This window comes from Echiichthys vipera (genome assembly GCF_963691815.1).
Source record: "Echiichthys vipera genome assembly, chromosome: 9".
NCBI classification, from domain to species: Eukaryota; Metazoa; Chordata; class Actinopteri; order Perciformes; family Trachinidae; genus Echiichthys; species Echiichthys vipera.
Window position 1 is genome coordinate 27,924,587 of NC_139834.1, and position 24,492 is coordinate 27,949,078.

At 40.0% G+C, this 24,492-nt stretch overlaps 1 protein-coding gene across 1 annotated transcript in view; it reads right to left on the reverse strand.

Annotated features, from left to right (window-relative positions):
• cpne9 (copine family member IX) overlaps positions 1-24,492 on the reverse strand; it is a gene marked incomplete at its 5' end in the record, with an annotated part of 80,802 nt that overhangs the window by 14,936 nt on the left and 41,374 nt on the right. The window contains 9 exons of the mRNA XM_083920647.1: positions 620-801; positions 2,601-2,647; positions 3,359-3,420; positions 4,824-4,877; positions 6,335-6,410; positions 6,663-6,704; positions 9,187-9,291; positions 10,496-10,599; positions 12,550-12,613. Coding sequence (XP_083776773.1) covers positions 620-801; positions 2,601-2,647; positions 3,359-3,420; positions 4,824-4,877; positions 6,335-6,410; positions 6,663-6,704; positions 9,187-9,291; positions 10,496-10,599; positions 12,550-12,613 — 736 coding nt within the window. The remainder of the gene's footprint in view (positions 1-619; positions 802-2,600; positions 2,648-3,358; positions 3,421-4,823; positions 4,878-6,334; positions 6,411-6,662; positions 6,705-9,186; positions 9,292-10,495; positions 10,600-12,549; positions 12,614-24,492) is intronic.

A 24,492-nucleotide genomic window follows, 5' to 3' on the forward strand; every position in this document is an offset into this window, starting at 1 on the left:
CAAGAGGTTACTCCCAAATAAACATTGGTCTACTGGGGTCTACAGTTCGAAACTATATATTTAATGAAATTTTCTGTGTCTTGTGAGCTTGTGGTTCTACGGAGGACAATACAAAATATGGCAATAAGGCAATTTTACACAAGTACAGTAAATAAGTAAGTTCATGGAAGTTCAAAGTTGTTAATACAGTATAAGAAGCAGTGTGAAGTCTTCTCATAGTGCATGATTACAGTAATAAAGTTTAAAGGTGGAGTTTTCAAAGAGACACTCCAGGGTTTGAGTATTGCCCTTTCGTAATGTAAGGTACTCAGAGTTTAATCCTTAAAAAAAAAGAAATTCAAAATCGAAGAAGCAGAGTTGGCTTCACTTCAGCTTAGCATCCAGCAGTTTCTAACTGGTTGCCCTGATCCCTCAGGAGGATGCAAGGAGGAAGTGGAGCGGATGCTGGGAGATTCCCGCTGGCAGGCAGATGAGTCAACATCTCAACTTCTGCAACCAGCTGTTGCCGCAGCAATAACTTCTGGTCCAAACCACACCCTGCTACGGGTGGACTGTGTGTGTGCGTGTGTCTTGCGTGTGTGTATTCATGTTTGTGTGTGCATTCACATGCAAGCTTTACCAGTGGGAAGCCGTGGGAGATTTTGCCGTCAGGGGGCAGCTTAGCTCCAAAACCATATGCGGGAAAGAGCTTGTCACTGTCATAGTCCTGGATAATCTCACCGACTGCTTTCAGGGCCATGGCATATGCATTCATCTGGTAGGGACTCATATAGTGGAGGGAGGTGGGCTGGGAGGGGTTACCTTGGAGGATACACACACACACACACACACACACACACACACACACACACACACACAATTAAGTGAATTATGGTTTTCAATTGTATAAATACAAAGTGCAGTGTGTCACCAGTGGAGCAGAGGATATGATTCATGCTGAGAAAATAAACCTTAAATACCGTTTTTTTAAACAGGTTTCCCTAAAGTAGTATCTAAAATTGGAATATTGATTGAAATAGAGACAGGCTATGTCTGGCTGTCATAATTAACATTATGAATGGTGATTAACAGTCACATCTGATACCTATAGGGATGGGAATAAAGTCAAAGAGTCATGTAAACAGGATTATCATCGGAGGCTTTCGGTTAGTAATCATGTAAATGTCGTACACAGTTGCTTTAAGCAGTAGAATTATTATTTTAAACATAGCTAAATCTGACTGAATGCCAACTCTAAATCCTCCCCTTGGGATAAGCAGGTCCTGAGTCTTTTCTGTCTCATGAAACAAGTGCCCTGCTTTAAAGGGAATGAAAAGAGGGGGAAATGATTTGATTACCCACGATAGATGCCAGCTCCTAACACACCTACTGATAATGTATTGATCCTAATCCCATCTAGCTTCCAACTGTGGCGCAGGTGTACAGCACGCTTCTGGCCATGAAAATACACATTCGCCACGCCCTGTGCACCTTGCAAGGCCGACTGCACTTTCAATCATGTGAAAATAAGAGCCTAAATGTAACAATCTATTCAAGACAGTGGTGTGCCCACCATTACGAACACCAGCGTGTATCAGCCATGAAAAATGAAGACAGTTCACGTTACATTATAGAGGGGAAAAGGGACAAATGCTTTTCACACTGAAGTGTTATTTATGTATTATTAGTTTTATTTAACTTGCCTGTTGTAACAAATAACAAACAGAACAAAAGTTGTTTTAATAGTTTCAGACGCAAAACAAATAAAGCAAGTAATGGTGGAGTGGAGTGAAGATGCATTACACTCCACGCTTCTTTAGAAACAAAACTGGTTGTTGTCTTAAATGTATGACTCCAATATGTTGGATACAATATTCAATAAAACTGCTTTCCTATGTGTCATTACATTGGACTTGCAACTAATATTTTCCTCAATAGCCACCCCTACTACATGGTCAGCCAAGTATTTTGTTAAATACTACTGCTTTGTAAATTCACCAGCAACTGTGCTATTGTTAAACTAAAGTAGTATTATAGTAGCAATATAGTATTTTGTATTAGAAACCATTTGTGTCCATCAGACTGTTCTTACTGAACTGGCATTACTATTACTTCACTGACAACTAACTAACTAAACTTCCAACATGGAGATCACTGCATCATATATAATGCACTATCATCTGCATACAGTAACAGCTTGATGTGTTAGATCTTCGGAAGAATTAAAAACACAAGTGAGCCCAATAAGTTACCATGTGATACACCACACTGTAGTCACCTCACTCAGGAATTCACATGTTGCTTTCCAGTGAGAAAATAGCTACTGAACCTTGTTAGGGTTGTTAAGCTGTACAACTGAACTGACCAACATCCACACCAAATACAGGTTTTCAGGCATGTTTTTTTTTCCTGGTTTGGTCAGGGCTGTCAAATGCATAACCTGATTATCTTATTCAATTTGAGAAGGATTATGTACAAAAATAATGATAATATACATGTAGTGTGAGTTTTGATGCAAAGGCAGCGAGACAGTGAAGAGTTATAAAACACCCTGCACCATAATGAATGAAAGACATGCAGGAAAAAAACATGTATCTAAAACACACCATTATGCTACTTACCATTGGATGCTGTGAAGTCTATAGCCACTGTGAAGTTCAGTTGTGTTCTGTTGCAAGGAAAATGGAAATCAAAGTGGATTACGGCAACAATTGCACACTTCACTACACTTAATACACAATGTATTTCCAATATAGACACCCAAACAATTAAGAGCAATATAATCAGTTTACTGGTTCACTGGCTAATTAGTATGGCAGGACAATATTCCCTCCACCATCTTGAAAGCCTAATTGGGTGAAAACAAATAGAACCTGTAATTAAAAGTGAATTAACTCAATAAATTAGGTATTTACAGATGAGATTTACCAAAGCAAACTTTGCGCCTTCAGAGCTAATATGAATTCAGTGTGATATCTAAATCTAGTATCTTGGGATAACTCACACACACACACACACACACACACACACACACACACACACACACACACACACACACACACACACACACACACACACACTACCACACACACACACACACACACACACACACACACACACACACACACTTTCTCGCACATCAATCTTTGTGAGGACACCCATTGACATAATGCATTTCCGAGCCCCTTACCATAACCTTAACCGTCACAACTAAATGCCTAAACCTGCCCTAAACCTACTTTAGACCTGAACCTTTACATCAAGTCTTAACCCCCGAACAGGCTTTTGAAAAAGTGACAGAAATGCCGTCACTTTCCAAAACTAAAATGGTGGCTATTGACACTCAGTGTGAAAGCAGGCTTATTATTATTCCACTCACCCTCCTCGGATGAAATCCACAAAGGTATACTCGGACTCCACTTTGAAGGACAGCAGAGTTACCTGGCAAACACACAAACACATGTGCACACACACACACACACACACACACACACACACATATTACACACAGACAGAGTGATGGAGAGTGGAAAAGGCACAGGGCCAAGTAAATGAAGGAAAGAGCCAGAGAACAGCAGAGACAACAGAGACTCTAAGGGTTTTTATACAGAAAATTTGTCACATTTGTGGCCAGGCAAAGGCTGCAATTTGACATCTTGTCTATGTGAAACTGAGGCGTAACATTCCTCCCTTCCCAAAAGAGGGCGTACAGTGACCTGCAACATATGTGTCAGAAGAAGTTAGCCTTGTGATCTGATAACTTACGACTTTCTTTACCATGATGGTCAGCATCTCATTTTAATGCCTTTCCAGTTGCTCATTACGACGATCGATATTTTGCTGTCTCTTGTTTCTGTGATTAGCCGTTCCCTCTTTTTAAAACTCCCGGGTGTGAGTCTCACAAAAGTTCACGTCATCGACACCTCAACCAAGTCACGCATGTTTGTGTGTGTGTGTGTGTGTGTGTGTATTTAAGAGGGTAATAGGGCACAGACTGGAAGTAGAGAAGTGAATGTGCGTCAATAAAGTTTACAAAAGAGCAGAAAGGAAATCAAGATGCAATGCTCTGGAAGAGCAGGCTTGCTCGCAGTCACATCTTATTGTCAAAGAAGCCGCTAGAAACAAGGTATCTCAAATTATACTGATTACCATATGACTTTAACATCAGGCTGCAAATTATAGGTTCAGTGTTTGCACCTGACGAGCCCAAAGCCTCCATATGTGATGATTTGGGAGTACGGTTTGGTCTCGAGCGGTCTTTCAACAGCCTTCACCAGCTGACTGACAGAGATTGACTTAAAAATGATTTCATGTTGGCTCCATTGGAAGAAATCAACAGTGTTAAATTAATTCATGGACTTTATTTACCCACTTAGGACAGCAAGTAAAGGAGATGACAGAGACACATAGACTTAACTGATCAGTCAGTGAATATACGGTTCATATGTGAAAAACACATAGGCTATAGCAGGAGAAAATGCAGGCGTGGGTCGTTATATTTAATAAAATAGAAATATGTCTATGGGTATACTTAATAGGCATGAGTGCCGTAGGCTACACTGCGGCTTACACATTCACTATGCAAAGACGCCTGCAGCACTACCACAGCTCTGTGCTAAAATCAACCGCGCCTGTAAAGAAATTACTAAGAGATAAAAATAGTGTTAAAATTGTGCCTTGTTCTTGTGAACTCAATATCTTCTATCTTATATCATCTTGTCTCGTGAGCTGAGGGTCTCGTCACACCCCTAGTTAGAGGCGATGATACCTATAGTCTATACTGTACATGTATAAAACATCAAATAGGAATATAGCGGAAATGGGACAGTCGTGGGTGCACTCACAGTTCCAGAATTGATGTATTTCTTCTTTTTGCCTTTCTTCTTGGGATTTAAAACCTGCCGGTGATGGGGAAAAGTAAGTTAGTGACTGACTTTGTACACTTGAATGGTTTTTAATAATGAACAGAAACAATTCAACAAATGCCTGACACTGGAAGGCAATGAATTCCACTGTACATCTACAGAGAGGTGAGGAGGTTAAACCATCCACCCATCTATCCGTGGTCATCACAGATTAAACAAGTAAACTTTCTCTTCTCCTGTAGAACTTGTGAATCTCTTCGCAGCAGTAGTACAGTACATTATTAATTGGCTTGCTTGGATCAAAGTATTTCTTTGTGGAGCAGATTTTAATAAGCTGTGGGCATTCATGTGTTTTAATTCTCAAGGCAGGGCTAAAAAAGAGTTCTTGTCAAGTAATGCTTTTGTTTGGATAGTTTCATTTAAATTTACCACAGCCTTAAAGACCCCATCCTGTAAAGCCCAGAGCAGTTCCCCATCCTATTTACACATTCCACTAAATTCAGACAGTACTGTCTGGTTAGCCTCTTGGGCTCTCTAATTAACATACTAAAAGGACAGTAGGAGTCACTGACTTTGTAAATGCAGTCTTTAAAAAAAAACTAAAATTACTTTTTACACATTTAAGCTAAAAAGAGAACGTTACATTTTTACAACTGAGGTCATACCTATACCTGTAACATCAGACATTTAATTGGCCTTGCCTATGGAGGGTACTTTATTCAATGTATATCACATTTTATGAATTAATTAGTCCCTACATTAATTAATAATTGTTGGTACATTTATCGGCAAATGTATTCATTTATTAAGTCACATATTTATTTATTTATTTATTTGTGAATAAATATATAATAATATAATATAATTATATTATAATTTCCTCCCCTCATTAAAGTCAAATAAACATAATTTAGGAAATGATTAAGTGTTACAGTGGAGGGGACATTGCATTTACCATTGACTTATTAAGGGTAAATAATTATTTAATGGAGGTGTTTATAAATTTCCTTTGGACTGACTGTTTAATAATTGGGAAAAAAGACTATTTGGTGCATAGGCCTTTTTTTGTCTTCCATTTTATTCAGACTAATAAAACATTAAAATTTCTCGTCCGGTATCCTAACAAAAAAAGAAACAAAATAGCATCAAAATCGTAAAAAAACTTTACACGACCTCTCATTTGAATGAGTTCTATGTATCAATCTCTGTGTCTGTTTAGGGAACCATCCTCCAAAGGCTGCATAATTTTGGTGGCAGGAGAGAGAATAACATCAGCCAAATGTTTCAGGTCTTTTAAATTGGAGTGCATCTATTTCTATCACTGTATTCCTTTACTTTATAAATGGTTGTGCATGCCCTTCAGCTGACTCAGTCTTCAGAGAGCCAGTCAGCTGAAGGTAAAATATCAAAATCATTTCAATCAGAGTTACAAAGTTTTCGCAATACAAAAGCGGCGAGAAACAACAAACCACCCCCATATCACATCTCACCTCATAGACATTGAACTGGTTCTGCCCCCGAGACAGCTCTCTGTAGCTGGTGGTGAACTCACCAATGAAGTCATGGCTGCAGACAAACACCCACAAAGACAGGGAGGCATGAACATAGTTTTTAAAGATGTCACTTCCACCCTAATCTTTCTCCATCTTTGTTTCTGTCGGTCTCCCGGTGCCTACCCCATCTCTCTCCTTGTTGCATTAAAAATTGTTTCGTAGCACATCAAAACACTTCCCTTTTACCCCTAACATAATATACATAAGGTGTGTAATTATTCTCCGACATCTGAAATGGTGAGTGGTTATCCGCCGATGATTTTACCTTCCATCTCGATCCCAGTCATAGACGTCTACCTTCACAGTCCTGAAATAGACAGACAATATCTTATTTCTGAAGGACAGCTCTGTACCAGATCACCACCCGTCAATAAAAAGAGAACCTGAAGTGTTATTGTATTAAAAAAAAAGCCTTTCACTGTATCACACTGGGAATAGAGCAATTACACATTCACTGATTCAATAGTGTCACGCTGGAGAGGATTATTGTCATTGTCACAGCAGGTAGAGGTTGTTATGTGGACTCTGAATTACAATTGGCCCATCTATGCTCAGCTTCCAGCCAGTGATCATCTTCAATCATCATCTAGGAGAGAAAAATGAAGTTTTTAAGAGCCCGCTGTTTGTTGGGGAACATGAATTCAACTTTATTCGGTTAAAATGTCACAGGTTTGAATGTGACTGGAATTTCCTGTCTGGTGCAACTCACCATACTTACGAAATTCAGATCAAACTGTCAAGCTAGGCCGAGCTGAACAAAGATGAATCAAGATTCTGTTATGGTATTGGCTAATCTTCGTGATTTCTCATCTCAGATGTTTTAAGAAACACATTTAAGTGAATGTTTAGATGAAATCTGAGAAGGTTTGTGATCTGGCCACCATTGCTTTCCTTCTTCAAAATGGACCATGCACCGCCCCGACTTGCATGTGTCGCTCAGCCCTACATCATTGTTTCCTATCGTCGCTTTTGGGCGGAAACCTCGTATGTCCAAAACAGTTATTTTACAGGAAATTAAAAAAAAATCTGTAGTTTTTAAAACAAATTAACTCTGCGTCTTCAGAGTTGGTATTGTGGCGTTATACAGTATATGGTCATATATTGTTAGATATCGTTATATTATAAATATTTTACCACAATCAAACTCAATCAGAGGTTTTGGACCAGTGAATATGGAGATACATGTTTTTTCATCAGTGATTATAACGCCCGCATCAGAGGCTGAGGGTGTCGCATTCCATTACCAGCAATTAACAGTTTACAAAGTTTAGTGTAGGAACTATATGTGTGCACACTTTCTTTCTTCCTATTGAACATATTTGACCAAAGTAGAAGTCTGCATTTTGCGGCATGCCCACTGGACCTAAAGGTAACTTACAGTTTTTTGCAGTGCGGGGGGTTTCTTATATAGTTGCGGGCGGTCAGAAGAAGCGAGAGCGCACTAAGCCTGACCATGACCTCTAACTCCCTGTCTAAACAGGGAGCATGTCAGATGTTTTTTACTTGCGTATTTCGGACAGACGCTTTAAATTTGGGGGTTTGGAGGTCCGGGGCTCATGCTGTGTGACACGGTAACGCAACTTGAATTGTGTGATTTGTGTCAGTACAGTAACCTTATCATCAGTAGACTGGTTGTGGGTCAGAAGGTTGTGTGTCGGAACCTTATGGGTTGTGAGTTGTCGCCTTGTAAAGTAGGCGAACTGTCTGCTAGATCTCGGCTGTTTCCGGCACTTCATTCTGAATGGAGAGGGGGTGGAGCTACGAGGTTTTGCCGTCAGTTTGAGGATCCAATGTAGTTACGAGGTTTTTTTACAACCTCTTTTAAACACTTTAAACTGGTTAAAACTTTATAAAAACCCTAACACAGACGTGAAGCGTGAACAATAGAACATATTTATGGAAAAAAACAATAGATACAAAGTTTCCGCCCGACAGCAACGCTATGTTTCATCTCTCTGATTGGTTGTGGGTCTATCCAATTGGGTCAAAAGGCATTTTGGTTTAATAGTGCCCTTGGGAAAATCAACTGAGAGGATGCCATACTATTCCAAAATCATTAGACAAATTCAAGGAATGGCAAAAGACTCACTTGTTTATTACCAAATTATAAACCGGCTATGTGGCTGCGGTGTAATCCACATATCCACATCATGTCCTGCCACCTGCACACTAAACCCAGGCACCACCCCTCGCAAAGAACTGCTTCCAGTAGATGAGAATGCATCTGGCAATCTCCTGTTGCGTGCTACATGTATGAAAGGGAAACTCTGGACAATGTCCGCACCTGATTCTCCAGAGTTCATATGAGAAAAACAGTCTAAAGAGTGAGTTAAGTCCCAAAGACCTATAACATTAGAAGTAGAGCATGGATCCTATTTTTGGCAAATGTGGAGCTGTATGTATTTGTGTTTGCTTATTGTATGCAAAGTACCTGACTTTGATTGTAAAACAGAATGCTGTGTGAAAACTGAGTCAGTCTCAATAACACCAGTGCTGGTCCCTGGGACACCATGACCGACTGCTGGCATTATTCTGACTGCCCCAGCAACAGGTGATGTCATCCACGTAAGAAAGAGTCTGCCTGTGCCTTATGTGTTCTCATACTTGATTTAATCACATAAAATAATGTGGGCTTTCCCAGGACACAGGAATTTAAGTCGCTCTTAAAAACGAATCAGATGGCCTAATAACATCTTTGCCGTTTTATTCATGTTTCTGTCTAAATAATATCTAAATATATCACAATGACATCTGGATACATAATCAAGCTGTACGAAATGTTGTCGGACCTGTCATAGTCACCATTGCACAGAGCTCGGACGGGGATGGTGAAGGGCTGCCACACTGGGTTCAGCGTGTTCTTGATCACCTCTGTCTTGTGGCAGATTGTGAACCTGCCAGCAAAACAACACACACACAAGGCCACTTAAGGGAAAGCATGTACATGTTAAGATAGTCTCACATGACTTATCTGCAGCTTCCTCTGTAATGCTACAAATTGTTCTGCAGATCGCTGTAATCTTTTTCTTTCATCTGCTTAAGTATATCTGGGGGACATGACAGGATTGCAGATTGAGTTTTATTGCTACAAAAACCTCTCCAAGGCAGAGCAGCAGACGTAGGTAATAATCTTCAAGGTTTGGATAAGCCTCAGCGGGTGGGTGGAATTAAATATTATTTGCATAAACATATGTAGTCTTTACCTTCACAATGTTCATGAAACACTTTCCTATCTTTGTCCAGCAAAGCGTTTGCAGATTGTTCTTGATGTTCTGCAACGTCCCATTTTATACTCTGGAAGTGTCGGTGTGATTTTATTATGTATTTTTTATGTGCATTTCTTGTCTGAGATTGGCGCTGCCTCACAGTCACGGCTGTAACTGGAACCGTCTGAGAGTGACGCCTGCAGCCAGACCCCTCTTGGAGCGTCGTAGCATATGATATAATTGTTTAAGTTATTAAAAAAAGGGGTAGGACTAGGTAAGTTAAGACGTCTTCCTACTCCTTTTTTGGATATTTCATTAGTGTATTGAGTTTGCAATATGTGTACTGTCCATTTTATATTGTGTGTCTCATTTTTTTTTTACATGTTCGAAATAGACAAATAAACTAGCATGAAATGTGTATGAACCCCACTTTTAAAGCTGAGAAAGTAAATCTAAAGTGAGTCGAAATAAAGGTAAGTGACTGTAAATGAGTAGTGGAAACAGAACGAGATGTTTTAACAATAAGAATTTCTAAATCACAATTACATTTGCTTGTCTTAAAACTGGAAGTTGTGTAAGAGGAAACGCCTCAGAGCATCAATGAAATAAAAAGGGAAAACTTTTGATGAAAATGTGAAAAGCTTCCTCATTTTACATGAATTTTTGAGGTGGTCATTAATTCAAGCTTCAGCGTCAGATGTAACCCCTAGGGAACATTGAATCTGTTCATGTTCGGAGTCCATTATCTGTTCATATCTGGATAAATTATTTGTAACGGTCCTACTAGCAGTCCATGAAATGTCTCCATATTGCTATCAACTCCTGTGTGGTATAATTTTTTTTTAAAAACATACAGGTGAACATTGAAATCATCCTGAATGCCCAGACTCACGTTCCATCCTCATTACTCCGATAGAAAACCAAGAAGGGGTCCGACTTCCCAAAGAAGTCTTTTTTGTCCAGCTTGTTGGCACACAACTGCATGGTGGCAATATCCTGAGAGTAAAGACAAGCAGTGTCAGATAGACAGTTATGACATTAATATAGTTATACGTTTTCTTCAGGAAATCCTTTCTTCATTCTCTGAATGCAAAGTAATTGGTAGTGCTAACATTTATGCAGGATCCCAAACAGGAGCAGGAGCGGCTTACAGATTTTTCTGATTTGATTTAACTCAGTTGAAAGACATTCTTTTCAAAACTATAAGTTCACATCTCTGAACAAATAGTTTGTTCACAACATATTTGAATTTCTCATTCAGTCGGGCAAACTGCATATATTTAAGTACAATTTGGTGTGTTGGTTAGCACTGTCGCCTCAAAGCGAGACGGTTTTTGTTCGCGCCCTGGCTGAGGTCCTTCTGTGTGGAGTTTGCATGTTCTCCTCGTGTCTGCATGGGTTTTCTCCGGGTTCTCTGGTTTCCTCCCACAATGCAAAAGACGTGCACGTGTTAGGTTAATTGATGACTCTAAAAATTGCCCGTAGGTGTGAATGGTTGTCTCTCTCTGTTCGTCTCTATGTGCCCTGCGATAGACTGGTGTCCTGTCCAGGGTGGAACCTGCCTCACGCCCGATGTCAGCTGGGATCGGCTCCAGCCCCCCGCGACCCCGACAGGGACAAATGGTTGAAGATGAATGATAAATTTGCACAATATCCATTTGCACCTAACATGTTGATCAAAACTGATGAATTATCAGTGTAATTCCTGTCATCATTAGAGCGATCATGGGCAAAAAGATCCATTAAATTATCAGAATCTGTCAGAAATACATAAATATATTCCATAAATACCTATGTCCTGGAATGTTTGATGTGTGATACATTGTCAAATGACATAGAAAGTAATGATCTAGAAGTCACAACCAATCAGTCAAGTTTGGAAGCATGTATATGAGGCTTGCGTAGCACAGTCACTATTGTTGAACAGAGACGACACATTTTCTGTTCAGTGTATTTTGACATATTTAACATGAAAGGACAAGGTTTATTTTTCTGTCTACAGTTAATGTAAGACATTGATACACAAATTTAATTTACTGCATACATATGCATACCTTTTTTCTGTGTACATCATTAAACTGGTGAGTGTGATGCACGACAGCCTTCAGCTAGAAGCAGCAACCAACATTCTTGTAATTCTTGGAGGCATTAGCCAATTTACTGAAACAATAACCAGGTTTTGGTTTCAGCTGACTTTATACCTTAGATAGATAGATATATAGATAGATAGATAGATAGATGGATACATATATATATAGATAGATAGATAGATAGATAGATAGATAGATAGATAGATAGATAGATAGATAGCCCTTAATGAGACACTGTAGTAATTGCCTCCAGTAGGAAGGCATCATGAGAAACCTAAGCCTGTCATTGACAGATAGAGGTTGTCAGCTTCCCAGAGTAGCGATGGTAAACACAACCAGGATGAGCCTGTTAACATAATTGGCTCTGGAGCACACACATACACACACACACACACACAGAGGAAATTCTGTTCATATCCGACCATCGGGCTGGTAGTAATATATTAATGTGGCAGGGGAATGGCAAAATTGTGCGAGAAAAATCACTCAGTTAATAGCACAACACCATTTTGACAATTTATTTTGACACGTTTGGAGAGTCTTGGAAACACACTGTCAAGCATCTATCAGGGCTGAATACTGAAAAACTAACTTGAGGGTTGGATGGTCTCAATAAGGAGATTCTCAGGTTAAGCTTGTGCACATTTGTTACATTTCATGATCTGCATTTAAAAGATTGGCCCATCATTAAAAAAAATCTGTTTTTCGTGTGTGTGGAGAGAGGATGGCAACAGCAGGACGAGGGCAAATAAAAAATGCAGATTATATTATATTATGAATATTCCAACAACACTTGCGTTACGTGCATGCTTGAGTGTGTGTGTGTGTGTGTGTGTGTGTGTGTGTGTGTACTGACCCTGCAGTTACTGAGCTCCTCTGCAGTAAAGATAATGACTCCACACTTCTTCCCTGGAATCCCACTGAGGGCAAAAGGAGAGAGAGACAAAGAAAGACAGATTGAGAGGGTAATTGTGGCACGACAAAAAAAAATACAATTCCCAAGCCGATGTCATTCATCGCTACCAGCTGTTATTGTGATAGGTGACAGGCCAGATTGCAAATTTAATAGAAAAAGTTAACATTTGTAGTTCTGCAGTTACTTGGCTCCATTTTACTGTAGGCATTAATTTAACATTCAACTAAAAAAGTGACACACGTCCAACCCAGGCATCTGCATCCTCTTGACATTTTTGACAGAGCCTTCCAGTATCAGGCAGGTTATCTATACTCGTACAGTGGACTGAGAGTGTTATCGGTGGACTGCTTGAGCTTAATCTTTTAATAAACATGATAAAGCTCCTCAAACAGCCTATAAAGCAGAAGTTATTTAATTAACGACTCATTTCTAACCAGGATAATTGTCTGAGTACAAATGCTGGCAGCTACCAATTACAACACTTTCATTTAGCCATGGAGGAGCTCCACTGGAGCAGCAGAAGGTAAAGTGCCTTGCTTAAGGGCAGCTCAGATGTGGTAATAGTAGAGGGGCAATAATGAATTTGATCATTTTAATGCAACCCTATGAAATATGTACCGCGCAGTCGGCGGCAAATTAAAGTGGAGAGAAGTCGTGAAGTCATTAAACTGCTTCAGTAATGTCAGTTCCTCCGTTAGGAAACCCCAGTTTTGTCCGTCTTGTTCCTAGTTTATATCGTCATGTTCCTGTTTTTGTTTTGCAGTGCTTCCCTCTTGCGCCCCGTCTGGTTTCTCTTCGTGTCTGTGATTGTCTACCCTGTCCTTATTCATTCCACCTGTGTTGATTGCCCTCTCCAGCTGTGTCTCGTCTGTGATAAGTCTTTACTTTCTGTACCCTGGTCCCTTATTGTTCCCTGTTGGTTCACTGTCAGTTTTCTATTGTGAAGCCTTGAATGTTCCCCGTGCTTAGACTTCGACTTCTCTTTATTGATCCCTTTGGGATGAACTCCCGCAATGAAATTAAATTTTCCAGCAGCTCACAAAATCACAAGGGAGGTATATAAAAAAATACAGTATAGGATAACCAATAAACTCTTAGCTAAATAGATACAGAAAGTATTTAAAAAACAATAAACAGTAAACATAAACTCTGAGTTAAGTATATATGAGGTAGATGTAAGAATACAGGCAAAATAAAATTCACGGAAAAGGAAATCAGATAAGTTAAATGTAGAGGAAATGATAAGATAAAATATGTATGACTGTATAAGACAGAAATGAACAGTAAGATTAAATTATTGCATTGAAGTGGTTGATTAAGTTTTGGCCCAAAGAAAAGAAGATAAGCGTCCAGGTGTTGTTTTTGTCTGAATTAAGTCCTTGTCTCCTTGGGTTGTTCTGCATTTGTGTCCTCCTCTTTGTTTCCCCCATGGCACACACAGCTCTTACTGTCAAACGTTTGCTTAAATTAGCTAACATTAGCCACAGTAAGCTAAGGAGCATACCAGACCTGGTAGAGCTGTAGCTTTAAAATCTCTGGGTGCTGAGGAGTGAGCAGCAGTTACATCATCTTGCTTAAAAAGAGATGTCGTTCCAAACAAAGTTCTGTTTGCAACTGTTTATCACTGTGTTTCCTTCAGGCCAAACATGTTTAATGCATTTCCATCCTCATAAAACCTTTACAATTGCCACTCTACTATTCCAAGTCCTGCATTATTTGTATGCAAATGTGCTAACTTGAAGCTTACTTCTCCCCACTCTTCCCTGGCATGTCTCTAGGTTTATTTACACATGCTTACCATCAAGCAGTGGAGTAAATCATTTTCATATAACATTTTGACATAGAAGAACAGGAAAAGCACAGAGGCAAAAATAATAAGAATGACAGCTGAATTCCATTTAGTTGCATCAGCTCCAGAGTCCAGGTATATTGCATTCTGGCTCACTGGTCAACAGGGCTTGACACTAACCCCTACACACCGGCCAAATGCGGGTGAATTTCAGCAATGGCGGGTAACACAGTTGCTCCTGCTAGCCATTTTGGCTGGTTAAATTGAATTGTAGTCTTCTCAATGGTCACCAGAATTGTTAAACTGTTGGCAAACTGATACAATGACAGTAAGACTCCCATGACGGACGACACTTCGGCGTTGGATGGACAGAAAAAGTTGAGAAAACACAGCTACAACTAGAGAAGTAGATCCAGACGTGATTAGCAGCTATATATAAACGATATGTGGCGGAAAAAGAAAAGAGTCTTCAACGACAAGCGGAAGGAAGGCAGAGAGGGGCTAACATGCGATGCCCTCAGGAAAACAAAGAACTGCGCAGATTGGATTTGCTTACGGCGAGGAAAAAGAAAAAAGGGGTTTTGTTTGTGTCTCCCCTTAAAATAGTGCCAGTGACATCTCAAATAAATGATATTCATGAGGGAAATATGACATTTGTGCATTTTTCAGTCTCATCAATCCATCTTCTGATGTTCTGCCACTTTTCATCACTCTAGTGTAGCAGCAGCTTCAGCAGATAGGTCTACAGCAACCTTTCCAGCTCCACCAAGCCTAAAAACGTTTTTTTGCACATTGTTCATTTCCATTCAGGTTTATAAGTGGCACACCGCGGTGAGGTTTGTCCTGTCTTTGGGTTTTTGTCTTGTGAATTTCCTGTTTTATTTTGAAAGATAACTCTCCTCTCGTTCCAGGTCACTTGCCCTTCCTCTTGTGTCACCGGTCTGACGTCATTCCCTTATCCCCGATTGTTTCCACCTGTGGTTCCCCTCCCTCATGTGTATAAAGTCCGTGTCTTCCCCCTTGTCCCGTGCCAGATTATTCCGTACCTTGTGTCGAATGTATCATTTCACATTTTTTCACAGTCTTGCTCATGTTTTTGAGTTCTTTGTTTCCACGTTCAGGTGTTTGTATTCCTTGTTTTGGTCCAAGTAAGTTTTCCATTTTTTAATTCTCTTGTGACTTTGTTTATTCCTCCTGTACGGAGCGTCTTTATTTTGTACTTTGTTTTATTACTGACGACTTTGGTTTTGTTCCTCCGGATTTTTTTGTTTGTGGCCTTTTGTTCTGTGCCACGTTCCTGTCGTCAAGTTAATAAATTCAGTATTGATCCGCAAAACCTCCGCATCTGAGTCCTCATTCCTGCCTGGGTCTGACAAAAAGCACAAATTCATAATGTGCATATATACAGATGGATGGAAATGAACTTAGTGGCCATGGGTCACTGAATAGAACAGAAAATGCCAAGTTTCCACACCAAGATGTTCAAAGTCAGTTGGCTGTTTGTGGAGACATCATGCCAAGACTAAAGCACTTGTTATGATGCCCGTGACAACACACGGATACAGCTGCATCTCCTCCTGCTAGGGACTATGCCTCGACTCGCTGCTTCAGTGCAGCAGGGTCCATCTGCAGCCACACATATTGTAAAGTTCCCCCCTCCCCTGGTCTCCCATCAGCTTGTGTCTTGCCCTGTCATTGGCTCTTGGAGTCCCTGGCAGCTCCAAATATTTAGCCTGCTAGATATATGGAGTGTGTCTGAGAGGCACCAGCGAGCAGCTCGGCCCTCCTCTTTGTAAAGTTCACACATCAAGCCAACCCCGATTTGCCTCCGATCTGGGCTTTTATCTGGGAGCTTCGCACTGTTGAGCAGAAAATCAGGGCTAACGTCGGGTAGTACTTGGCATTCAACAAAGTAAAATGTCTGCTGTGAAAAGGCTTGTTGCATTAAACCTTTAGCAGGAATGTGTGTGTTCCTGCGTGCTTGTGTTTCCTCATGCATAAGGTACAAACTAAATAAGAACGTCTCACAAACTGCATTATGCAACTAAAAGGTGAAAACCTCCTTAGGGTAGTCTTTGACACATGGAACAATTAAAGCAATTAAATATTTACTCAAGTTATTCAAGCAGAGTTTCACCTCTCTTGGAGGTTGAATGAAATAGAAAGGAATGTTTAAATAAGTCACATTTAATCAAAATAAGCGGATTATTTAGCAAGGTATAATACAATGAAAAAAATATCCAATACAAGTGGTTGAAGATGAATGAATGAATGAATGAATGAAAACTAGTGATCTAATAATGGAATGTGTTCAATCATTTAAAGTAGCTGTTGGTATTACTTTTCTTTTTACTTTTACTTTTACTTAGACTTTAAAATATAATCTGAAAGATTTTCCTCTATTGAATTGTCTGTTAAGTTACTATCTATCAAAGAGCGAGTTAAAACAGTGGTGATTGAGCCTATGACCCACTAATGAAAGTGCTTCTACTTGCCTCTATGCTGAGTATTTCAATATCAATGTTTGTGGAGACATTCCCTCCCTAAATGCAAATGTGCCGCCATGTTAGTCTGTCAAACGAGATCGTCTCTTAGGGTTATGCTGCACTCATTTGTAATCAGAAATCGGGGACTTCCAACTTCTGAGTCACGAAGGGCAGAATTGTAGGAACGTGTGGATTTAAGAGGGTAACATATCAGGGAATGACTGGAAGTACAGAGGAGGATGTGTGTCAATAAATTTAACAAAAGAGCAAAAATACAATATATATCATCAACACATGTATTGACCCTGAATATGACAGGATGGAGGGCTCTGAAAGAACAGGCTCGTCTGCAATTACATCTTACCGCAAAAGAGGCCGCTAGAAACAATGTATCTTAAATTTGACGGATTCTGACTTTTAATATTATTAGACTATATCATTTTGGTATGTTATTTTCAATATATTTCTATAGCATAGTATGTTCAAAATCAGAGAAATGACTCAAGACAAGAACAGAAATGTGCCATGACACATTCAGTCCTTCTACATTGTATTCAAGGTTAAAACTTTTAAAGGTTGTTTTTTACTTTCTTTTGTCTCTTTTCCAGTTAAACTCTCATTAAATGGGAAGTCTAGGGACTGAAGTGACTGCTGTGAAAGAAAAATCCCCTGAACCGTCACAAAAGACTGAGAAATTGAACAAAAAAAATAAGAGTGGATGTGTATAGAGTAGACTGAGCGAAAAGGAAAGGAGGAACAGATTGGGGGTGAGAGAAGAACAATGAGGGTTAAGTTTGTGACAATTTGAGCCAAGCTTCACTGCTGCTGCATCATACTTTCCAGAATCATAAGTTGAGGTTAAAAGAGATGAAGGAGGAGGTGGTGAAAGTGGGATGAGAGAGAAGAAGAAGAAGAAATGGCAAAATGATGAAAAATAGGGTTGAAAGAAAGATGAGAGAAAGTATAGTCAAGGGGGGGAAGACAACCTTTGAAATATGTGATGTTTGCAACCGTCACACACACACACGACGCACGCACGCACGCGCGCACACATGCACGCACGCACACACACACACACACAGTGTGTTGAAACACTGCCAAATATCAGCTCTGGCTTGATATGATGCCAGATACGTTTGGAGATGTGGATGTATTCATTTGTATTTCTCATCGAAACACATCCAACACATGTTAATTCAACTTTTGATGCAATATATATATTTCCTGTGAATATCATTTGTCCAGGTCATCGTTATCCCCAAAGCAATTTCAGTCAAAAGCAACTGGACTTGGTTATTTGTCTAGGAAGACGTTTCACCTCTCATCCAAGAGGCTTCATCACTTCGTATACGCAACTGATGAGAGATGAAACGTCTTGCAGTTGCTTTTGACTGAAATTGCTTTGGGGGAAATATATGTATTTATATATTAGATAGGTTTCCATGAGATGGATTGGAACATCAGAAAACCACCATTAGAGCATGTAACCAGGATGCATGTAGAACCTATTGAGCTAACTGCACATACTCAGAGTTGCATCAGGTCTAGGAAATCAACAAAAGCACAGTCAAATATTGCTACAGGAGTGATTGGCTTATAACTTGAGCAAGTGTGTTCCGAACTCTGGGTGCAGCAGGCTCTTGAGACTCAGACTGCCTGTCAATCAGCCGATTCACCGTCTTTCGGACTATTCGCCATGAACCCGGGCGTATCCTGATCCGCGAGTCAGACTCTGTCAATCATCTGATTCACAGTCTCTCTTATGATTCGCGGATGTGTCTGGATGTATCCTGATCTGAGACTCAGACTGACAGTGGCTCACTCAGCCCCCCAGGTGACGTTTGATGATACATATTAACTTGTGGCTGCAGGTTATATACCGTTTGGCAGCATATATAAAGTTCTATGTTGTTGTTGGGTTGTAAACATTTCAAGATATTTGTGTTTGAAGCAATTTCTCATTAAACAGCAGAAATCTTGGGAGGACTCAACTGACTCGAGTGAATGGTCACTAAAGATCCATGATTTCTGAGTTATTTTAGGGAGCTGGGTGAAAGAGCCATGTGACGAGTTAACTGCTCATAACTATCAAACACACATACACACACACACACATCATACACAAATGCACATGTGCATTGCTGTACAATATGAATATCTGATGTGAGTGTAGCGGTACAGAACCTTACCGCATTACAAACTGGTCCACCATAGTATTTGCAATTCAGTTCAGCTTGATTTGAATAATGTCATGAGTATAAAAGTCAGAATGAATGAAAGTCGTTAATTAACAATATAATAATAATTAAAAAATGTTTTATTATGACTGAAAGAACGAGGTCCCAGGTACAAGTGGCCAAGATGGGTCTTCTCAGGTGGGGGGCTGGCGTCTCCCTTAGAGATAGGGTGAGAAGTTCGGCCATCTGTGAGGAACTTGGAGTAGAGCCGCTGCTCCTTTGCGTTGAAAGGAGCCAGTTGAGGTGGTTCGAGCATCTGGTAAGGATGCCCCCTGGGCGCCTCCCTAGGGGGGTGTTCGAGGCACGTCCACCTTGTAGGAGGCCTCAGGGAAGAACCAGGACTAGGTGGAGAGATTATATCTCCTCACTTGCCTGGGAACGCCTTGGGGTCCCCCAGCTGGGAAAGAGAAGTTTGGGGTCCCCTGCTAGAGCTGCTTCCCCCCGTGACCCAGCCGTTGAAGATGAACGATGATGATGATGATGATGATGATGATGATGATGATGATGAATTTCAGTTGTGATAGCTGCCCTTTTTTGGTTTTTTTTTTGTAGTAATCTTGTTACATTTTCATCTGCCATCTTGTGCAGCAGCAGTGTCCAAATACAACTTTTTGAAAACATAAGGGCCTGAGGCAAAGCCAGGAGGCAGGGATGCAGTTCAATGACCCTGAATATTTCAGCAGTGTCCCAGCTCAGTGTCACGATAAAGCAGAATGCAGAATAACTGCTGCATCAAAGGACCACTGACACAGACATTTCAGCTTTGATACAAAAGAAAGACAACTAGCAAAACAACTGACAGAGGACAAGAGAAAAAGGAAGGAGAAGTGCCCAAAAGGAAAATTGATTTAAGGACAGAAAGGAAACAAAATCTGTTAGCCACTTTCATTCTCGTCTGTGACGTAGATTTAAGGTCGATGGATTCTCTCGCTGCCCGCCAGCTGTTAGCAGGCAGCTACAGTGAGAGAATTATTTATGACTTCATCTACAAAGTGAGTCCAACTGCATGCCTGCCAGCTAGCCCACCGGATACAAGAACTGCCTGGACTCTGGAGTCCAAGCCTTGACGACTCGCTGACTACAGAATAACAATAATATGCTGTCCCTCTGATAAATATTAAAAGTATTTAGCCTGTTCTGTTTCTCATTGTGAAACACATATGGTGCCACAGAGAATTGCGAGAGCTCTCTTCTCAAGATGTGTTTATATCGCTGTAAACTTGAATCATGATGATCACAAAGAAACAACAACTAGTTCATGTGTATTTGTTTTTTCATTTTTTGCAAATGATGCCAATGCAAAATACCACCAAAGTGAGGCAGCTGTGAGTTATTTCATAAGCTGTAAACAGCTCAAGGGAAACATAACGGACCGAGCTGCCATCTGCTATTAATGAAGTCAAATGAAGTATAGTCTCTTGACAGTGCACTGGTTAACCTTGGGGTCATACTGTAGCTATCATTTGAAAAGTTCACAGAGCACCATGCATGGGCATGTTGGCCTCTTTTTTTCTGGGAATCTACCCAACAATGATTTATCTGGTTCAAGCCAGGCTCTGTGACTCAGTCATCATCAAACATGGAAGGTTCAGTGCTCAAATGTATCCCGCCGTGGATAGAGATTATGCTTGTCTGTGGATACAGGTATCACAGTGGATAGAGAACCTCTGAAAGACATTGACTTTATTTTACTGTCCATCTAAATATAACTTTACACTGACGCTTGGCTTTAAACAGATCAGTGGCTCATCCTCATTCCATCATTGCTGACACTGTTTTTTTTTCCTGTTTGTAGTATGACACATAATCTCTGTTTTTAAGCATATTAAATGAAATTGATAAAGTGTCACTTTTGACATTATACTGTAATAACCAACAAGTAATTCAATGCATTTCTTTATTTTCTGTGAAGTTTAATGATTAATGATAATTCAACCTCCTCTCTCTGTCCGTAGATTTGATGAAACACCCGCTTTGGACATTATCGTTCCATTAAATGACCGTAATCAATCAGAGCGTTTACATGCAGTATAAAAACCTGATTATAATCAGGGAGAAACATCATGTAAACACCATACCCCGGTTAACAGACCAAGATAACTCCTTTAGTAAACAGAGTTCTCTTGCATGTAAACATCTTACCCGGATTTCTCATCTGTGCATGTGCCCGGGTTATAACCGTAACCGGGGTAAGGCCATTTTCAGGTTACTGATGTGCATCTAAATGCACTGAATGGTCATCAGCCTTATAGTTATGGGTGAGAAGGTGCCTGCTAAGCCTACCAGTAGGTTCACAAGGCTGTTATCATCTATTTACATGGTAACGGTCACGTTAGGACCCATTGTTGTCACTTTTTAATGGTCTGGGAAATGCAATCATCATCATTATTTTACCTAAAAGTAGAATAGAATATCAAACTGCAGGGATGGAAAGGTAAAACTTATTGTAAGTATTCAGACCCCCTTCTCATTCAATAGAGATATTTTCTTCCTCTCAGTATTTGGTGAACATCTCACGCTTCAAATTGCAAAAATGTATGTATGGATGAACTCACTGCTCCTGCGAGTCCCACTGATGAAGCTATAGCAAAATATCAACCGAGAAGGTCAGCTCACCTTGGACTCCCTCTATGAATCAGTTTCAGATTCAGCAATCTGCCTGTACTTAGCCCCTAACCACTTATCTCATTTCTTATGCATTTTATGCAGTCAGTGCAATTCCCTCTATTGCTCTGGTACTCCCAAATCAGAGTCTCTTGAACCAATTATAAACTCCTTGTCAGGAAGTATAAACACTATGTCCTCATTATCAGAATGGTATCTTTGTAGGTGCAACTGCAGTCAACAGATTATTGTTCATTTCTGGAAAAAGGTGAACTTATAGTTTGATCAAAACAACACCTCAGCTTGGCCAAAAGAGCAAGGCCCAAAGCCTGGTCCCCTGTGGATCAAATGAAAGAAAGATGGCTGACAGCCCGGCCACATCCTCCCTCACACAGAGAACTTTCCAAGGGACCCAAACTGTCAGCTACCATTGGTCAAAGCCACACACTGTCTATTAAAAAGCCATTCTGCTCATTTTTGCCAGGATCCTCTTTTCTTCTTACTTTTCAACTCCTCTGGATCCTGCTGCCTGAATCTCTCATCATCCAGGGACTAGCTGCCAGCTGTCCATAGGCCACTGCCAGTGGTTACAAGTACTGCCTGAGCAGAACAAAGAAGAATCCGATTCCTCTATTGTTGTACACACAACCAGGACAAGGACCAACTTTCTTCATCCTGGGTCACAAGGACCAGACACTAGCAGAAGCAATGCAACTTCCTCCTTCCATGGATTGGTAACTAAGCTGCAAGTGGGCATTAATTACATTATGAGGAATATACAAATGGCTAAGCACATGACTTTCACTACATTATATGACTGAAATTTTAATGATGATTATGTGTTGATTAAGTTAGTTAAGGAGGATGTTAATGTTAGCAATGCTTCTCAAAGACACAAGGTCTTTGCATGCTTACTAACACTCTTTTCAGAATCAGAAATATTATAATAATTTCACCCATAACTCTATCCAAACGGACTGCAAAAACATAACTTCGACTTAAAACAATGACAGATCCTGACAGCATAGAAGCTCTCTTGTGTGACCAAAGGTTTACACCTATGTGAGGAATTTGCCAACTTCTTCTAAGACAAAGAACTCCCAAATCCTTCAACTGACTGACACTATTACATTAATTGGTGCATAGCCCTAAATTAATAGTAATAATAATAGTATATTTCTCACTTCCCTCTTTGAGGGTGGTGCCCTGAGGTACATTAGTTTAACAAGTCATTTATTTTATTTGATGATTATTTGTGATAGCTAATATTAATTGATTCATGAAAAATGTATGAGAATACTCAATCTCATAATGTGATCCTGAGTCAATGCCCTACATCTTAAAATGGTGGGTTTTGGTAGTTTGGTGGATGAGGAGCATTGCCGAACAAGTCCAAAACCTTAAATGTTCTCTTTGGAGTTTTCTTGTAAACAAACATGTTTTCCTTCAGTGTTTCTTATAAACTTCATAAAATATCTACTAATATGATTTTTGAAATATTTCAACTCTTGCATTGCTTACATCCAACTTTATTTGCTAGCAGTCTACACAGCTAAAATTGAAATGGTCATGAAAGAAAATATACATGCATTCTGTCTCTAAATAAAAGTTGAAGCCCTTCAACTATTACTAATACTACCACCACTACTAAAAATAATAATTAGCCTGTTAGGGCCGTTATCAACAGTGCAGAACAAAAAACTTCTGGATGAATTGGATAGACATACAACCAAGCACAGCAATGAAAAGTGACCTAACAACAATTACAGTAACAAAAAGGGAAATTTAACCAATAACAGCAATGAAAAGTCACCTTAATCCAATTATGGCAACAGAAAGTGACCTATAACCAATCACAGCAACTAAGAGTGATCTAAAACAATTACAGCCACTGTATGTATGTAGACTGAGGGACACATGCAACAAACAATGTCAAAATGTGTTTCTGAAAACACTTTAGATCTACAAAGTGCGGTTCGTCCACTTAACTGAAAATCAGTGGTTCGATACCTAGCTCTTCCAGTCCAGCCTAAAAACAGCGTTGTTGTAATAAAGTAGACCCTTGTGTTACGCTCTGACATGTTGAAAAGGTCAAAGGTAATCTCATCTCAGCAACTCGTGTATCAAAATATTCCACAAGCTCCCAGTTGAAAATGATCATGTGAGGGTATTCATGTGCAATTTTCATGTCGACTTTTGGTATTTACCGTATTTTCCTTAGGACAAGAAGGATTCAACAGTGTTGCATTATGGGAGGTTTGTAGCTTTAATGTTGCTAGGCTAGAGAATTCATAAAAGGTAACTTATAGTGTGTCTGTTGGAGTTAGTCAGCACTAAAAGGGTTAAAGTTGGCAGAACGTAACTTTTGGAAGTTTCTGATGGCTAGTGTAACAGAAAGTTTTACCCTGCGTCTTGCAGCAACCCATGAAGGACTGAATCATATGTCAACCTGCCAAGAATCACCGCTGTCACAGATGATGAGGACCTCAAAAAGACAGTCTGAAAAATGCAAACCTCCAGAGAAAACTATGAACTAACACTTGCAAGAGTGTGGCAGGAGTGTGTGTATTAAGACAGATTCATATTTCACTTCACAAAAGAGAAGTCTTCTTGGACTTTTTACTATCTCTGGGAGTTTTACCCAGCAGGATTAGTCTAAGGGGCAAGATAGACAGCATCCGACTGTGTCATATTGCCAAAGACGATCCCCTGCCATTTTCTCCGGTGTGTGTGTGTGTGTGTGTCAACCGAATCTGTGTCAGGAGCA